This window comes from Phoca vitulina, unplaced genomic scaffold, assembly GCF_004348235.1.
Source record: "Phoca vitulina isolate PV1807 unplaced genomic scaffold, GSC_HSeal_1.0 scaffold25, whole genome shotgun sequence".
NCBI lineage: Eukaryota > Metazoa > Chordata > Mammalia > Carnivora > Phocidae > Phoca > Phoca vitulina.
This window is the reverse complement of record NW_022589728.1, coordinates 17,220,265-17,240,298: the sequence shown is the minus strand read 5'-3', so window position 1 is coordinate 17,240,298 and position 20,034 is coordinate 17,220,265. Positions and strand designations below refer to the sequence as shown.

The 20,034-nt window shown below is 41.6% G+C and overlaps 1 protein-coding gene across 1 annotated transcript in view; it reads right to left on the bottom strand.

Annotated features, from left to right (window-relative positions):
* Window positions 1–12,701, bottom strand: part of TRIM55 (tripartite motif containing 55) — a 28,340-nt gene extending 15,639 nt beyond the window's left edge. The window contains exons 1-4 of the mRNA XM_032422022.1: window positions 12,360–12,701; window positions 11,637–11,809; window positions 4,919–5,084; window positions 2,811–2,906 (exon numbers count right to left, since the gene is read on the bottom strand). Coding sequence (XP_032277913.1) covers window positions 2,811–2,906; window positions 4,919–5,084; window positions 11,637–11,809; window positions 12,360–12,527 — 603 coding nt within the window. The 5' untranslated portion in view covers window positions 12,528–12,701. The remainder of the gene's footprint in view (window positions 1–2,810; window positions 2,907–4,918; window positions 5,085–11,636; window positions 11,810–12,359) is intronic.
* Between the last annotated feature and the right edge of the window lie 7,333 nt (window positions 12,702–20,034).

Below are 20,034 nucleotides of genomic sequence, written 5' to 3'. Positions count from 1 at the left end.
GGGAGAACAGGAGCTCTGTGACCTGAACTCCGGAGCAGAATTCACCTGCTCTGCAAGGTAGGACCATTTCACTCTAAGCCAAGAACCTGCGGTGCTTCACGACATGCTGCCTCGCGGGCTGCCACGCACAAAGGGAGCCTCTGGTGTTTTGCCCACGGATATGGTGCTGGCTCTATGGAGATCACCTCGGTGATTACAGATGCACCCCGTGGCCTTTTGTGGCAGGGTCTCTGGCCTCTGGCCTCTTCAAATGGAGGATATTTGCATCAAGTAGGGATCATAAAATCAGAGACCCCCATGAGGCTCTGAGCCAATACCTACATCTCCAGATGAGCCACCTAAACTGATCCGAAAGAACTGTGCTTATCTGAGCCACGTTCATTCATTCTTTATTTTATTGGTTATTAAAAATGTCAGGCTTGCTTTAGAAAAATGTGAAATATACGCATATATAAGGAAGACAATGGTATCACCGTTCACTGCTCCTAACCTTTTGGTTTCCGGGGTTTTCTCCCCCTATAAATGTATATGGGGGGTTATTTATGAATATATACATTCTGTACAGTTTTATTTCCTAAAGGTAAAAATCTCAGAAGTGAAATAAATAGGTAAAAGGGATGGACACTTTTAAGACTCATGCCAATTTAAAGCTTCGTCAGAAAGCCCTACAGGGAACAATTATACTCCTCTAGTAACCTGTGAAAATACTTGTAAACGTGTGTCATGTTTGATGAATGTTTTTATCAGTAATAATAGGGGTAATAATCCTGACCTCCACTGCCAGGAACTTCCTCCTGATATCTGCACTAAATCCCTTCTGCTGGCTTAACTTCAAACCTGTTCCTTCTTGTCTTGTTCTCAATGAAAGAAAAAACAGCTGCTTCCTTTGTGCCCCTGACTGGCCTCCGGGAAGACAACCAGTTGTCAAATCTTTCCTCGCCCTCTCAGTGTCCTCTGAGGCTAGCTAGCTAAATGGAGCCTGAGTCGTTTGTTCAAGGCCAAATGTGACCCACAGAGCTTTTCTCCTGTTTGTGTTCTGTAGCCTCTATGTCCTGGACAGAGGTCTCTGATGAAGGCCTGACCAGAGATGAGTATAGAGATTATCTCACTCGTCCACAAGCAACATACTCCTATTTATACACTCAAGACTCAACATTGGAGTGCTGATTCATGGCTTACTGATTAAGTTGTATTTGGCCTTTACTGTAAGTAAGCAAAAAGAAAAGAGTTTATATTGTCCATTTTGTAATCTCTTTGGGCTCTTCACCAAGAGAAAATTTTTCTTCTATAAATGGATCCCAGACTTATCATGATCTTTTCAGGAATATGAGTATGGAGAAGAGAGGACATTGATTTTAATGATGTGTAAATCTAAAATGAGTTGGTTATGGCCAGTGCCTTGAAATCATCATCCAGGAACCAGCCTTTGGCTCTTGATGGAATTTGCCTTTCTAATGATAACATAATGAAAACAGGGTACTTACCAGGCTCTCACCCTATACTAGGCTCTGTGGTAAGCATTTTGCTTATGCTTATTTAATTTCTCACAGTAACTCTATAAAATGGTACTATGTCCCATTTTTACAGAGGAGAAAAATGAGGGATTGAATGTACATGAGACTGGATCTTAAAACCTAATGCTTAGTTTAAAAAAAGTAAGAAGCAGAATGAGAAATACAGCACAATACCATTTATAAAAGTAAAAGGCATGTGTATAAAACAATAAAGATTTTATAAGAGTATAGGTAAACAGAACACCAAACATGTTAGAGTGGTTATTTACAGAGAAGAGAGTAGGACATGGGGATGAAAGGAAATACACAGATAACAAGCAGGCCCTTGCCCACGGCAATAAGGACAATATGCACAGATTGAGCAGGACAATGCCTCCACATTGGACCTGAGGTCCAACTGAAAAAAACAAGTAACCCCCAAACTCCCTTAGAGCAGGGAGACGGTAATAAATGGCTCCAGTTTACAGATCCAGAGGGCTGCGCTCACCCAGCCGTCCTGCACTTGGCTCGCGGGCCGTCTGCCTTAACTAGTCTGTGAATCTTCAGTTCTTGGCAGCGTACCTGCCACACGGCTGAACCCCTTTAGGCTCCAGCACTCTGTCTTCAGCAATTACACAGTGTATATTTGATCTAGAGGAAGGTGGATTCGCAGTATTTCTTATAGGCCAAACTTAAGTGTGAGCTAGGCAGTCAGCCACTCATGCATTTGTTCATCAACTTTGTCCTGAGTGTTTATTATGTCCAAGGCACGGGGCCAGACAGAGGCAGGGACGGAGGAGCCAGAACTCCGGTCTCAGTGAGCTCCCAGCTAGTGGATCATTCTCCAACCACGGTCAGACATACCTTTGTCCTCCTACTGTCCCCCTTTGCGGCCTTTGCTGTCAGAGCGCAGATAGGCAGCTCGAACCTGCACAGGATTTTCCAAAGCACTAACTAGTGTGTCTTAAGACTGTTTGGATATCCACAAAGAAATAGTGCTATCATGGTGGACAACATTCATTTTCATTACTGGGAATTGATTTTTCTTGTAGGTAATCTTTCAAAATGGGTTGACCAAGAAAGAACAACAAATGTCACAACCACCCTAGTAAGTGTGGCAAAATCTGCCTTGTTGACTCATGTAGTAACCAACCAACTCATGTTGACTCCTGGTTCTTCCTGAGCCAGGAGAATGTTGGAGAGACATATGAGGAAGGAGGCCATTCTGTAAGGAGAGCTTGTGTGGCATGAGGCAGCCACAACCCCCCCCCAGGAGTTCAGGCTTCGCTTAGACTTGGTTGGAGTTGCTTCACTTACCTCAATAGTTTTACAGGTGTCTTCCAGCTGGCTGATCACTCCCTGGACTCGATCATTGCTTCCCACAAGGACAGCAATGCCATCACTGAGCTCAGACTAATGAAGGGAAAAGAAGGATGCAAGATTTTAGGAGTTTTCTAGTCAGTACTGATTGCGGGTAAATCACGGTATTGTCCTCAGGGATTCCTAATCCAGGGTCCATCGAACCCCTTAAGAGTAACAGTGAGGCTTAGAAGGCTTCTCAACCTCCTCGTCTTGTAAATAAAGTTCTGTATGGATGTGTATATAAGTGCATTTATCTGGGAAGAGGTTTCATAGTTGTCACCAAATTCTTTTTTTTTTTTTTAAGATTTTATTTATTTGAGAGAGAGAGAGTAAGTGAGCGAGAGAGCATGAGTGGGGGAGAGGGGCAGAGGGCAGAGGGAGAAGCAGGCTCCCTGAAGAACAAGGAGCCCGATGCGGCACTCTATCCCAGGACCCTGGGATCATGACCTGAGCTGAAGGCAGACACTTAACTGACTGAGCCACCCAGGTGCCCCAAGTTGTCACCAAATTCTTTAATGGAGACTGTGACCCTGCTAAAAAAAAATTATAAACACTGAATTATAGACTATAGATAGAACATATTTTGCACCTTCTATGTGCTACGTGCACAAATACATACATACTAGACTAAGTCATTACAAACTTGAAGCTGTAACATTCGACTGGTTCCAGGGGAGAATTTTCAACTTGAAATTCCTCTCCTCTTTTGACTCAAAGAGATTCCATTGTTTGTACTTAACCCTTTCCAAGACTGGCTATGGACCACCAGGCAGCACTGAGTGGGGACTTAGGACACCTACCTGCTTGGTCCAACTCTGCCTTTACTTTCTTTATGATGTTGGGCAAACATGTAATCAACTTGGACCCTAATTTTCTCGGATATAAAGTGAGAAGATTGGACCAGAACAGTGGTCGTAAAACATTTTAAAGCTTCAGAACCCTTTCGTCAAAACGAAGTTAATATGGAATCCCAATAGGTAGAAGTGAAGCTGCTTTGCCCAAACAGGAGTGGAAGTCCTGCCAGTCTGTCCTTCTGTCCATCCCACGTGAGTTTCTAGGGCTCTGAGGGAAACAAGTACTATTCAGTTCTAACACGCCATGACTTGAGTGGGGTGGGTGGGTGTGGAAGGAAAAAGGGGAAATAAATCATAAGTGGATTGAAAAATAAGTAAATGTTATCGATATCTTGCTAAATCCTGCTTTTTTAGCAACTAGTGCTCACTGGTTATGACTGGTATTGCCTGGAAGTTTGGCTTTCAAATTTGATCCCAACTCTGATCCTCACAAGTAAAACACTGACCAAATGTGGAACCTATGATTCTGCACAGAAAGAAGCTGAGAGATGGAGCTGCTCAAGTCCTAGGTGCTGGGAGTGGCTGCATCTATCTTAGCACAGCACTGCACGTTTATTTGCATCAAATGGGCACATTGCTACTTGCCAATGGATGAAACCAGGTTGGCAGGTCAGTGATAAGCTGGGGGACAAACTATAGTTGGTCACAGTGAGAGGGCTGAGGCTGAGGCCCTGGGGTGGGGGTATGTGCCAGACTCAGAGGGGGCCTTTCAGCAACTGGTCTCGGTGCAAAGGCCAGGAGGCCAGCTTAACCTAGCCTTGAAGCCTACTACAATAGGAGTGGGGGAGAAAAGCCCTGGGAGGGGTGTGGCAAACAGAACCTTTTGTTAGCGAATGAAGAAAAATTCCTGTGCCTGGAGTGAAAAGTTATCCTGTTCATATCTATGGTCTGAACTTCAAACGGCTCAGACCAGGTGCCAACACACTGCTTTTCTTCAGCAACCTCCAAAGCACACAAAAAACGGCGACCCTTGCCCTCTGCACACCTTCCTGACCCTGCGCACCCCTTCCCTCTCTAGCAGTCCCTGTCCTCTCCAGGGGATCTAGCGAGTGGCCACGTGCTCACCAGCACAGCACCCCTTCCTGCTGCAGCCTCCATGCCCTTGGCCTCAGGGCCACGTGGCTTGGCTGGTCCCCTTCAGCGAAGGGAGCCAATCCCGCGGGCACTTGGAGGGGGCTGCTGCTGCAGGGGCCAGAGAGGCTCTGTTACCTTCTGCCTCTGGAACACGTGCGTTAGGGGTGCCACCTGGCAATCCTTGTGTGCCCCGAAGACCTTGCACAGAGAGCAGGTGGGCACCTCACAGTTCAGACAGTAGATGTTGATGCGTTCTTCTTCATGCTCCTCACACATGGGCTGCTCAGACTTCTTTTCTGGTCTGGGAGGAGGTAGGCAGATAAATATGTCAGCTTCCATTGGGGCCAAGCAGAGAGGGGTGATTAGCATTGCTATTCCAGAAAACTCCCAGGGTACCCTTCTTGTGCTCAGAGCCCTCCCAATTCAGTTGCCCTGCGGGCTTAGCAGTGGTGTGCTGACAGATCTCTAACAACCAGCCTGGGGTAGGGGGTAGGACTCAGACACTCTGATCTGTAGCATTTGACATTTTCTGCCGTGAGTGTTCTCATCATGGCTGATTTCAAGTTACTGAAGGTTTAAAACACGTCTAGTGGAATTCCTGAAAGTTGAACATTTGGTTTTTGTGTTAGGAAGGTGCTCTAGCCCTGTCTCCACATACTCACAAGTCTCTTGAGGTACTTTCCAATTATGGGTAAAAAAGGAGAAGTGGCTGATAAACTAGATCTCAAACTATCCCAGCTTTGCAGAGGTGCTAGGTCCCAACCTTCCAGCCTCCAGCAAACACATTTCTCACGCAAAGGAGGAGGGGGGTGGGCTGGAGGAACCCAAATCACTGATGATTAATCTAGACACTGGTGGGAAGTAGCTCTGTGTAAGAAGGAAAATGTCAGCACCTGCTTCATTAATTTGTTTGGGTCTCTTTCTGCCGTTAAGAAAATTAAATATAAATAACTTCCCAAGTGAGGACTTGACACTGATTCAGAGTGGTTAGTAAGTGCTCAATGAAGGTGAACAATACTTTAAGCAATAAGAAAAATGCTGCTCTGGGACGTGGTGGTAACCTTGGAAGTAAGGATCTCACAGATAATCCCAAGTTTCAGTTTTCCCAACAGTTCAGCACCAGCCAAAACTTTTCGGACCTGCAACAGGTGATAATGGAGTGTTGGGTTTGTGTTAGTGAGATGATGACCAAGCGCTGAGGAATTGAAAACATCAAACAGGAGTGACAAGTCATTGCCGTTTAAGAATAACCTGTTAGCTGGAGAATCACAAGCAGCCCAAGTTCACAGCACGTGGTAGGGCCTTGTATATTCCCCTAATGATCAGCGTGGCTTATGTATTATCATCAAGGTCAAAATTATGCCAAGTCGTGGTGTTCTAGGCCCTCTCTGGAGAGCATGGTGAGAGATGTGGGTGTAGCCTACTTCTGCAAAAACCTGGAATTCTTACATAACCTATCTAAAGGCTGAGGTTGTTAATAGTTTTCAGAGGTACCTGGAAAATGTAAATACAAATCCATAACCTTTCCTCACATTCCCAAACACATAGTTATTTAAAAGCATGGTTATTTAAAAGATTTGGGGCTGAGTTTTTCTATTGTTATCAAGATCCTCTTTTAAAAAACTGCAGGTTTTAATGGGCCATGAAATCGATTATTATGGGTCATGAAATCAATTTCGGGGTCATGACCAGCATTGTTAAAATCAAAATAAAATAGAACAGTAAATACTGTGAACTACATGTAATAAGAATAAGGTAATGGTATGTGAAACTCTTGTTTCTGGTGTACAAAGATAGATGTGTATGTAGGTACATATGTGTGTGTGTACACATATCTAAGTACATTGGAAACAAAAGTGTATATTTCATATCTATATATCTGTCCATGTATGTAATAGTCACTGTATCACAATGTAAAATGTACTTCTACTGTGAGACATGAATAAAATGGTTTAAAAACCATTGCTGTTGATGTGCTACCATGTAGCTGCTGCCCCACAAACTCAGAGAAAGGCAGAGAATATACTGACTTACATCTAGAAATCACTAGGTAGGAGTCAAGTCAAGAGATTGGGCTGTTGGAAGAAGCCCTGGGTCTGGTAAGGAAATTGTATGGGCTTCCAGCTTCCAGATTTCAGAATCTGGTTTTTGTAAAAGGAATTTTTGCCTGGTCTTGTAGCAATATGTTTTCCATAAAATCTGTGGCCTCCTGACTTGAATTTCTGCTATATTCTCGGAAGTCAACTGAGGAAAGTAAACTGCCCAGGTCTGTTTCCTCCACCAAAATGTGAGTTCCACGAGGACAGGTCTGTCCTTTTTTTTTTTGCTGGATCCTCAGTACCCAGAACAATGCCTTGCACAGAATGGGTACTCAGCAAATATTTGTTGAATGAATGAGAAATGAAAGATAATTTGCCAGATTAATGGATAGTATTTCCTTGTGATCTAACGTAAAACCACTCATCTGGGGAAGGTATGTGAAATATGGGGAAAACCCAGGGTCACTTGGCACTCATGAGCAGCAAAGGAAGAGGCCAGACAGCATTCTGAAGACTCCCATTTATAAATGACAAAGCCCTTTGGGGGTTATTTAGAGACTAGGAGTGGTGGTTTGCTTTTGCTTGGTCAAAGGCTTCTCCACCTACAATACCTTCCCTACCATGTATCTCCATCTCATAATAATAAATGTCAGGCAAGTGTCTGGAGCACATTTACTGGAAAATGGCACAGAGGATGCTTCTGTGGCTCATCTCCCTGCAGCATTTCCTGAGGACAGCCTGTGTCCCTTGTGCTATTCTGATGTCAACAGCTCTGACCAGAGCTCAGGTATGTGAGTGTATATATATATATATATACATAGATATATATGTATAAATATATACAATATATATAGTATAAATATACACCCAGTATACGTAAACACTAAAAATGAGGCAATAGCCATAAGGCTGTATGTTTAGTTTTGATTGTGATTATTTTTCCATAGTGCATACAGGCTGAGAACTACTTCCCATATTCCTTATCAGGTTTTTCTTGTTTAGATGGCAAAACGGGCCCAGGGACATCACCCACTTATAAGTGGGTGTATAATAGAAACCTTTAGACAACTTAAAACATATAACAGACTTGGGTCAAACATGGCATAGATATGGTGTAAATGCACTTTCATGAGGTGAGAGTGTCTGAGTTCACAGTTGTGGCTCAGGTCTCAGCTCCAGATGTGGGCAGTGGCCCTTAGCCGTCAGTGCCGGCCAGCCTCAAGGAGTCTGTAGCCTGCTGTCTCTGGCCTCAGGTTGCTGGGACCATTCTGGAGCTTCCCGAAGGGTGGGCATCTGGTCTTGGTGACGCATGGCAGGCGGCGCCTTTAGAGTCAAACTGATCTCCAAGTTTAATTCCAGCTCAGCTTCTCCATGTGGCAGCTGTGTGGCCTCAGGCAAGTTACTTAACCTGTTTCAGGCTCCGCTTTTATTCATATCTGAAAACTGGCCCGAGGGTCTTCTAATTAAATATGACAGAATGAACCTATGCCTTTTTTATTTGTGTTTCCTGTGGAAATCCCACTAAAATGAGAGTGAGGAAATCGTAAGAATCACATTCTAGTATAAATCAATAAGGACAAAAAATGAGCAAGATGACAGCAGATGAGCGATGTCGACCAAATGTTGGAAATTGAGAACATCTGGATGAAAGGAAGTACCCGGCTTGAGTTGCATCTTATTCTGCTAAGAGCCTGAAGGGGAGAAGCCTGCAAGGAGCAAGCTGACCTGAGCTGTGGAACCCAGGAAAGGCTCTGGAACTTCCGAAGCCAGGTATTCTGAAGGCAGGAGTGTGTGGGAGGCTGCAAAGTGGAGTGATTTCTGCATATTTTGGGAGACTACTTGAGGATGTGCTCCACAAAAACAGTAGAATAAACCAGCAAAGAGAAAGACATAGGCACTAGGAAACAAAGATTCAACCCAGGGAAGAGTACAAGTAACGTAGGCGAAGCCCTTGGGGCACCTGGGTGGCTCAGTCCTTAAGTGTCTGCCTTTGGCTCAGGTCATGATCCTGGGGTCCTGGGATTGAGCCCCGCATCGGGCTCCCTGCTCAGCAGGAAGCCTGCTTCTCCCTCTCCCACTCCCCTTGCTTGTGTTCGCTCTCTCGCTGTGTCTCTCTCTTCAAATAAATAAATAAAATCTTAAAAAAAAAAAAAAAAGTAGGCGAAGCCCAGCCACATGAGGACACTGACCTGATCGTCTGCAGTGAAAAGTAGATAATGTCTAAATTGGAAAATCAAGAAATGGGAGTATAGCCGTAGTATACAGATGTCACTGGGTGATAACAGAAAAACAGCTAAAACAATGAAAAGTGGTTGCCTCTGGGGAGTGAGACTTAGGGGTGGAGAGAGAGTGGGGTGAGAGTGGAGCCCTCCTTAGAGGTCTCGTACTATTTGACTGTTTAAATTATGTATATGAGTTAGCTTCAGTGAAATATTCAGAAATTTTAACAAGATAATAATAATAATCACAATCTCACAGGATTGTTGTGAGAATTAGAGAATCATACACGATTCATGTGTGAAGCACCCTGAATAGTGGTTGACATGTACTCAGCACATATTAGTTTTACTTATTATAAAGTTAATTATTATAACTTTCATGATTAATATTAGCGAAATAAATTCCTGTTTTGGTCACCTCCCCAAACTGTGGCTAGTTCAGCACCATGCAGAAGTCTAGGTAAGAAGGCCGGGTGTCGTCGAGATCTACAATCTCTAGTCTTCCTGTGGGAGGTCAGAGTTGACCAGCCCCTCTCCTTTATGTCCCCACCCCAATGACGGTGAGCCAGAGATGGATTCATCTCACTCTGTATATCCAAGGTTATTCTAAGGTTGCCTAATGGACTCAGGCTTCTGGGCTGGCAAGGCTGCCAGCCTCCAGAGAACACCTGGGTTTATGCCCAAACAGAAACACCTGGATCCTCTTTGCAACTTGTGGTTTTGCCACCCAGTAAAAATGTCCCAAAGGCAGGTCTCAAGTTCAAGAAATAACAGCATAAGAAGAACTTGATAATCAGAAAAATACCGCTAGTGCACGCAGTTATGAGCTTCATGGTTGGAAGTTGTTTTTTTTTTTTTTTAAAGATTTTTTTTTATTTATTTGATAGAGACACAGCGAGAGAGGGAACACAATCAGGGGGAGTGGGAGAGAGAGAAGCAGGCTTCCCGCTGAGCGGGGAGCCCGATGTGGGGCTCGATCCCAGGACCCCGGGACCATGACCTGAGCCGAAGGCAGACGCTTAACAACTGAGCCACCCAGGCGCCCCTGGTTGGAAGTTTTGTTCATTACTTTTACACAGTTTGCTCACCTGGGCACTTTTTTGGCATGTTATGGTTAAAGTAAAGATGTATCTTGTGGTTTTGCTAATGCTACAAGTTTTAGTATCTCTTCTTCTCTGCATTTCATAGCATTATTGCTATTATTCCCCATATTTCAGGCTCTCACTGTAGCAAGTAGCAGAATGAAATTATTGCGATAAATAGAACACGTAAGAAGGTTTGTGGTGTTGCTTTGTCAGCGGGCACTTACAAAGTAACCATTCTATGCAAGACACTCTACTAGGCACTGAATCACTTGTTATATAAACACCCTTAATGATTGTCTGGGTGATTAATTGACTGGTTATTTTTTTAAGAGACAGTGTGTGCATTTGCATTTTAAAGTAACGTAATACAATCAGATCAATCAATGAAGCAACAACGGCAACCATAGCACTTTCCTTCTTCTCCAGAGACTGGAAACAAGGGAAATAGCTGACTCTGTGTCTCTGCAATATGTCACTGGCAATTACTCTTCTTCCCCAATTCCATCTAGATTCTGGCACTATCTAATTTAGTTTGAATCTTAAGCAGAAACTAATAGGCATAATGATTAAAATAATTATATGTTAGATTTATAGAACAGCTTTCCTTCCAAGAGTGCAAGGCTCTTAGAGCCCTGCAGATGTTCCATAAATACGTGTCTCCTAATAAGAATCACAATGAGTTCATTTCCAGATGGTCTCAATATTGCTATCAAGCTTTGTGGACCGGACTGACCTGTGTACAATTGAAAAAGGGCTCTTCACACCATGCCTTCTAGGAATGAACTCCTACAGTGTTGTCTCTAGGAAAGGAACTCTATAACCAATGTGATTCGATGAGGAAGAAGACTTTTCTTCTTTTTTTAATGAATAGATGTATATACTGAGTATCAGTCAATCAACAGGTGAATGCTAAGAGTATGAGACAAATACAATCTAGAGATTAGAGAAACATAACCTGAATGCCATCTCCCCCTGCCCCATGTCTCTAAACTTTAACTTGCTAAAGGAAGGACTGTGCATTGCTTTGCAACCTCCCAGAGTCCATACCATGACTAACTATGTTAGAGAACTTTGTTTTTATTATGATCATCTAGACAATTTTCAGGTGAGACTGTCTAGACTAGGAACTGGACTATTTTGGAAAATGCCATTTCTATTAGTTTTCCTTAAAGTTTTGTACTATAGGTTTTCTGCTATGTAGAATCTGGAGCTACAAAGGACCTGTGAAGTGCAGAGATGTCTAAAACATACGTAATACAAGGCTTAGAGGGATGGGCCGCATTATACCTCTTTCAGTATTACTGAATGAATTACTTCATTCTTAAATTGATACAAAGGCTTGGGCACCAGCTGCCTTCTCCTTCCATGAGCAATTCTCACATTGGGAAGGACTCCCTTGGAAAAACAATGTCTGTAATGGGCAAACAAGCGTTTGGTGTATTGATCCATTAGAACAAACAAATAGACAAAAACAAGCTTCAAATGGGTTTGACACAGGGAAGAAACATACCTGGTGGACTCCTGCTTGTAGATGTCAATGATATTTTCCACCAGCAGGTTCCTCTGAAGGCCATATATCCCATGTCTGTCCAGAACCACTTCGTGTCTACAGGATGGACAGCGAAATCGGCCCCCTGAGGCCACGGTGGTACCTCCTCTTGTGGGCAAATACGGGTTAGAGGCCTGTTCTTGCCAAGCAAGAAAAGAGGAATTGAGTAATGCCACAGGTAGCTTTTCTGAGACTTCTTTTCACTCTGTTACTACAAACAACATCAACTTCTACTTTAAGCTGGCCATAAGATAATCCCTTAGGGCCTTCTCAGCAAGTGGTCCCAAAATACAGGGCCAGCACTTATCCACAGTCAACGGCTGTGTACCATGTTCAGCATGAGGCACTTTTCCATCCAATGTTTTTGTAACCAAAAGTTCCAGCCAGAAACTCCAACATTAATGTCTTGGGCAGCAATTCATTTACAATTTGGAAGCAGATTCAATGTTTTGAGGTTTTTGGTTTTTTTTAATATGATTCTTAGTATTTAAGTAAAACTAGATTTGGGAGTAAGGAGGAGGCAGACAGCAAAGCACAGAGCAAATCATTAAAAAAAAATGTTTTTCTTAAAATGAATGCAGCCTTAAAAGGTTTTCTAAAAGAATTTACTTAAAAGTTAAGCACTTGATTCTGAGAAAAGAGACTCCTTTTTTTTTTTACCCCCTAAATTCCAAACAAACCTACCTGGAAAATATCACTGGCACATTTCCTACACAGGTTATGCTGACAGGGGAGAATAACCACAGGCTTTGTGAACATCTCTAAGCAGATAGGACAGATGAGTTGCTTCTCCAAGTTATCCATGGTCTGCTGCTCTTTGGAAAAGGACTTATAATTCAAAGATGCGCTCATCTCCTGGCCGTCCCTGTGTGCACTGCCAGGGAAAGGGTGCTCCGAATGGTTTCTGCAAGTGTCTTCTGGAAATAATTCCAAAGATTGGGTGATCAAGTGTCCTTTATGGTTTTTTCGGTGGAAGACATTGTTTCAGGCCCAGGTTCAGAGGAGGTGCCCGAGCTGTTTTTAGCACTTGGGGGGGGGGGGTGTCACGTGACAGTCGGCTGACTTGTCCATATAAGCCAGTGACAGGAGGATGGATTCTGACAGGTGACAGAGACCAGGAGCCAACATTCCTGCCCCAGGGAGTGAAGAGAGTGGGTGGGAAGAAGGATTACAAACCCCATTTAGACAGGGTTGTGAGGAGAGGGAGGTTGAAGCGGACAGTTGTCAACAACAAATGCAAATGTGCATGCCTAGTCACTGAGCCAAGCCCTCTGTGAGCACTCAGTAAGAACGTGGTGATGGGTTGCTCCAGGACTGGGGAGAATGCAGCCCAAGAGTCTAACTGTATAACGAATGCCATTTCTGTCTTGAGAGTTTACGAAGCGAGTCACCAAGAGTAGCATGATCTTACTGTCTTAACTGAAAACATAAAAACATGTCTTGAAAACCATGCTCCAGGCTTTACGAAGGCAATCATCTAAAAAGACTTGCTTAACGTTAATTTTTTCATCTTTGCAAGAGTTGTGTTCTGGGAAAAATTCCAATTTAAAAACTGATTTCAATCCTTTTCACCATAAAAGTGTCTATGAAAAAAAATCCAAACACCAGTCGACGATCCCATTTTTTAAAAAAAGTTGTGAATAAAATTCTAGTAAGTTCTTTTTTCTTCCACATTGTTCTCCTTCCTCCCTAACACCCTCTTTCATCCTGTATGCCTACAAACCCCTCCTTACACACACCAAAAACACAAAGAAAACTTGGCAATCTTTTAAAATTTAAATTTAATTTGCAGCAATAATCAATACTGAGGTAGTAACTGGCATGTGGGGTAGTAGACCCATTATTTCATTTTTCCATAAAGCAGGGAACAGATATCAGTGCTATTGCCAACTGAAATGAAAATGGAGTCCTGCTTCCATACCTGGGTTTTCTCTGGTCTGAAATCCGTACTACACCTCTTTGCATTTGCCTCCTCCTCCAAGCTGATTTTTTAAATGATAGTATTCCTGGTCATTTCTGATATTCTTGGTCTGCTCTTGAGTCATAAATAGCAATCTTGATGTTTGCCAGGAATTTGTGAAAGAACTGTTTCATCAATATATGGTTATTTAAAAATTAAAAATCGGATCAAAAATGAAAAAGAGCTACATAATCTGTTTATATGTGATGAGTTTGCAGGTTAACTTCTCCTTGATTTAAAAATATTCAAACAGTGACCACATTTTGTCAATATATCGCCATATGCACTTAATCACAAGTAAAGAGTAGGCCAGTGTGACTGGTTATTTATGGTCTTATTGCTGTGTGCACTGAAAGCTTATTGAGACTCTAAGAAGCTCTATTAGCTAATAATAAGTTACATGTATTCATAAACATTTCAGGCATCTTAGGAGAATTTTGTGATTCCTTTCAATATCTATTTAGCAACTCCAGTAAAGAAGGGATTGGTGACATTTTTTTTTTACTGATTTAATTCAGCTCACCTAGCCTAGGCAGTTAACTGTATTTATCATTACATGGGCTATGGAGGTCTGAACGCAATATGTGAGTTATTTTCTAGAGAAGATAAAGTTTCTACAGTAAAAGACTCTTCAACCTAAGGAAAAGCACTTAAACTAATAATGTACAATATAGCCAAGACTATCCTTATTAGAGGAATTTATTCTTTCAAAAAATATTCACTGAGTGTTTATCATGTGTCCCCATTGTGCTCAGCTCTGCGGATGGAAAGACAAACAAGACACAGGTTATTGTCCTCAGGGAGCTCAGTCTAACAGTGGAAATAAGACAGTCATATATAGAAACATAGTACAAAACAAAATGTGATAAAGAGCTACAAGATTTCAGAGTTGGATTCATCAGGAGGGCTTCATGGGTGGGTTGATCCACTGAGAACTTAGATGAATGGATGTATAGTCAGATGGGGCATAGTTGGGGCTTTCCAAGGGAAGGCACAGAAGCAAAGACAACAAGGCACAGGAGTGCAGGGAATGCTCAGAGCGTATGGTGCTTTGCGTCGGAGTGCAGAGCATGCTGCTGGCACATTGGTAGGCCACAAATACTGGGCTAAAGAGTTTTTAACACTTAATAAATTAGGCAACATGTTGGGAGTTGTTGAAGGTTTCTCACAGAAACATTTCCATGAGAGCTGTGCATTAATTAGATTAGTCTCACAGTGGTGGTTGGGATAGATTAGGGTGAAGGTGACCTAGGTAAAGACCAGATGGAAGGTTGTTGCCAATAGCCTAGGTGAGAGGTCATGATGCCCTGCACTGGGCGAGGCAGTGGGGAAGGAAAGGAGGAAAGGGACTCTGAGGCTATGAAATTAGGATCCACAGGGGTGACTCAGATGGTCTGAGTCTGAGCAACCACCAATGATGCAGTGAAGGTGCACAGTGAGTCAGGAGACAATCCTTTTTTTTTTTTTTTTAATTATGTTATGTTAGTCACCATATATTACTTCATTGGTTTTTGATGTAGTGTTCCATGATTCATTGTTTGCGTATAACACCCAGTACTCCATGCAGAACGTGCTCTCTTCAATACCCATCACCAGGCTAACCCATCCCCCCACCTCCCTCCCCTCTAAAACCCTCAGTTTGTTTCTCAGAGTTCATAGTCTCTCCTGGTTCATCTCCCCCTCCGATTCCCCCCCCTTCATTTTTCCCTTCCTACTGTCTTCTTTTTTTTAACATACAATATATTATTATTTCAGAGGTACAGGTCTGTGATTCAACAGTCTTAACACAATTCACAGTGCTCACCACAGCACATACCCTCCCCACTGTCCATCACCCAGCCACCCCATCCCTCCCACCCCCCACCACTCCAGCAACCCTCAGTTTGTTTCCTGAGATTAAGAGTCTCTTATGGTTTGTCTCCCTCTCTGGTTTCATCTCGTTTCATTTTTTCCTCCCTTTCCCTATGGTCCTCTGTCTTGTTTCTCAAATTCCTCATATCAGTGAGATCATATGATACTTGTCTTTCTCTGATTAACTTATTTCACTTAGCATGATACCCTCTAGTTCCATCCACGTCATTGCAAATGGCAAGATTTCAGTTTTTGATGGCTGCATAATATTCCATTTATAAATATATACCACATTTTCTTTATCCATTCATCTGTTGATGGACATCTTCCCTTCCCAAACCCCCACTCACCACAACTAGGATGGGGGTTGAAACCAACTGGGGCAATTATACACAGGGAGTTGATTTGTTGGAAGCCCCAATTGCCACTCATTCCCAAGTCCTACCAAACTAGGGCAGGGTTATGTTTATACAGTTGAGAAGCTGAAGCAAAACCACCACTGCTCTCACCTCCTGGAGGACCAGCAGTTTCCCAAACCCCCAGATAAGTCAGAGGAAGCAAGATGGATCTGTAAGAACCTGACTACATGCCTAACAGCAGACTCAGTATTAAGGCATGATAACAGAAAGAGAAGACTTTTGACCTCTTTCGACCTCTAGCTACCAGGCCAAATGGACCCAGACTTCAGGAGACGGAGCACAGGAGTGAAATGAAATGTGGATTTTGGTGTGTTCGTCTTGGGAAGGAAGAAAAGAGGGTTCTAAAATCTGTTACTTTTAGTACTATGGTTGACCCTTGAACAATAACTTATATGTGGATTTTTTTACAGTACAGTACTGTAAGTGTACTTTCTCTTCCTTAAAATCTTCTTAATAACATTTTCTTTTCTCTCACTTACTTTATCCTAAGAATATAGTATATAATACATATAACATAAAAATATATGTTAATTGACTGTTTATGTTATCAGTAAGGCTTCTGGTCGACAGTAGGATATTAGTAGTTAAATTTGGGGGGAGTCAAAAATTATATGAAGATTTTCAACTGCACAGGGGGTCAGCACCCTTACCTCCAGGTTGTTCAAGGGTCGACTGTGTACTGCCACAACAAACATAAAAAATATGTGCAGAGTACTAATCACTTCTTATAATAACTCTCTTTAATAGGTATTATAATTTCCATTGAGCCAACTGTGTAGCTCAGCAAAGTAGTTGCCTTGTCATTTGGCTGCTAGTTGTGAAGCAGATTCAGAGACACATCTTTTGACTACAGAGCCCATGACCTCACCCACTAAGCTGTACCACACCCATGCTCTACAGCACACTTAGAATTTTCAGCAATGATGTAAATGTTCTCTATCTGTACTATGTAACTTCTACCCTCAGGTGGCTATTGAGTACTTGAGATGTGTATAATGCAACTTGGGATCTGAGTATTAAATTTTATGTAATAACAGCCATACGTGGCTAGTGGTTACCATACCGGACAACCAGCTCTAGAATATGTGATATAAAAAAATCTTGGAAGAAAACTGGAGTGTATTTAAAAGATTCTCCAGAAGGAACAGGGTCCCCTTCTTTTAGTGGATTTTATACTTCCTGGTCAGAGTGATGTGAACTTCTAACCCCAGAATAGTTACAAGAGCATCAACTCTTCGTCCTAACTTGCAAAACAAGGGAGACCATTCTGGGAGTAGGAGGCATTAGAAGAGTCCCAGGGAATCAGTGTCAGGAGTGCTAACTTTCCTGAGGATTCCAGAATGTTCTTAGCATTTCATTTACCCATGTTCTCTTTGTCTCTTTAGCATAGGTAATTGCAAATACAGGTACTTGAAAATAATCAACGCTTAGCTCAAGAAGCTAGTCATTCATCAGATAGAGCAGCGGACTTATGGTCAAATGGAAGGTGGAGCTAAAAAGAAGTAAAAAATTGATACAGTTTGAAGCAAAGCAGTGAGGCAGAGAGAGTGCAGTCCTGCTGGAAGGAGGAGAAAACAAAAGGCACTAGAATGCTGATCTTGCTTCTGGCTCAACATCTAAGGTAGAGAGGAAGGAGAATTCTTCCTTTTTGTACCCACTGGAAGTGAGAAAGTTGGTGGATGACTAAGTCATTAAAACAGGGAAAGAACGGCAGATCCTGTGGATGTGGAGGCAGAGAATTAGGGACTGTTTAAGAAGGAAGTTTAGTTAGCCTGGAACACTAGGGCATGAGTGAACCAGGACTTTCAGGTCAACTCCAGCCCCAGTTACATCTCTTGAAAAATCACTTTAATTCCATGCCAAACAAAGACCAGTGCTTAATACTGTGCTGACCAGATCCTCTTAAACTAAGACAGTGAGGTTATTAATTCTTTCCTGCAATATCCATTGATCCATCCATCCATCCGTCTTTCTCTCTCTCCCTCCCTCCCTCCATTAGTGAGAACACTAATACATGACCACTGGGGAGAAAGCAGCACTTCATTCAGGACTTAGATGAGCTGGTGTTCCAAGAGCCAGGCTCTGTTGATCAGTCCCGCTATATATAACCCATCTGACCACAGGAGACATATGTACGGTATGTTATTTCTTTTGGTATCCTGGGGCTCAGGGTGTGATTTAGAAAAGCATTTTTCTAACCAACTTTACAAGTTACTTGAAAAAAATATAACCCAGAACTCTTTCCAGTAGAAGGAATCTTGCAATCTTTTTACACCAAGAACTCAATTCATGATATCTATACAATACTTAACTTTTTTTTTTCTGCCTACATTGTCAGTCTCTTCAATTTAGCTGTCTATCTGGCAACAGGCAGCTTGTGTATGTGATTTAAAATTTTTTTAATGAAAAGAAACATTTTACAAAATCTAAAATCAAAGAGAAATGAATTAACTTGAAAAGTACTTTCCAAATCTAACACTAAGGCATTTCTTTCATTAGATAGCTTACAAACTTCTGGCTATAAGCTTTTCTTCTTGATAATTACTCCTCCAAATCTGTTGTTTGTACATTTTAATTCATCATAAATATCTCTTAGGATATGTTAGAAATTAACATATTTTACTTTTCTCTGAACATTTCCTAGCATAATTCACATGCCAGAAATGAATAGTGACAGTCCCAACAAGTAGCAAATGCTTTAGCCTAAGGCCTTCCCAATGGTCGCATCTGAACTCCAGGCCCTTCTTGACTCCACCCTCAACACCCACAACCCGCCTCACCATCCCTCCACCTCAGCCTTCTGATTGATTTTTCTGAATTCACTCTTGCTTTCTGCAATCTGTTTCTCATATGTCACTCCCTATTTAAATCCCACTAATGGTCCAATTACCCATGGGATAAAAACATTAATCCTCACTGTGGTCTCTAAGGCCTGACATGATCTGGCTCCTACCTACCTCTTTGACCTAACTGTCCAATTGAAATAAGATGTGGTTGACAAATATGAGACATATATATAATTTTAAATTTCTAGTAGCCACATTAAAAAACAGAAACAAATGATATTGATGTTATTAATATATTTCATTTAACACCCCCAAAATATAAACTATTATTTCAACATGTAATCAATATTTTAAAAAATGAGATATCTGTGAATATAATTTTACTTCCTCCTTTCCAATCAGGAGGTCTTTTACTTCATTTTTCTTGCCTTACTGTCCTGGAGGTCTTTTACTTCATTTTTCTTGCCTTACTGTCCTGGCTAAAAACCTCAGAATGGACATCCTTGCTTTGTTCCTGATCTTGAGAGAAAAGCTTCATACTATTAAGTATAATATTAAATATGTGTTTTTCATGAAAAGCCCTTTATCAGGTTGAAGAAGTTCTCTTCCCTTCCAAGTTTGCTGATAGTTTTCAAAATCAGGAATGATGTTGAATTTCGTCATATGCTTTTTCTGTATCTACTGAAATGATCATGTCATTACTCTTCTTTAGCTATGATGAGTTATGTTGATTTTTGAATGTTGAACCAGTCTTGTATTCTTGGAATAAATTCCATTTGGTCATGATGTATTTTCCTTTTTATGAATTGTTGGATTTAATTGGCTAAAATTTTGTTTAAATTTTTTGCATCTATTTTCATGAAGGATACTGGCCTATAGTTTTCTTTTTTCATAATGTCTTTGTGTGGCTTTGGGATCAGGATAATGTTGGCTTTATAGATTAAGTTGGACAGCTTTCCCTCTTCTTCAATTTTCTGAAACTCTGCCTATACTTGGTATTATTTCTTCCTTAATTATTTGGTAGAATTCACCACAGAAGCCATCTGGGCCTAGTGTTTTCTTTTTGAGAAAAATATATGAGTTAATACATGTAAAGTAACTAGAACTGTGGTTGGCTTATAGGAGGTGCTGTTAGCTGTTATTTTTAAAAAATGCATCTTATATTTTCAGTTAAAACTTATAAATGTTTATGACAGAAATTAGAAAATATTTTAGAGTTTTAAAGAAGAAAAAATCACAGTAATGTTACTATCTAAAGATCACTATTAATATTTTAATGTGTTCTTCAGTCTTTTCTACAGATGTTTGTTTATATTGTTATTGTTTATATTGGCCTGTACCCA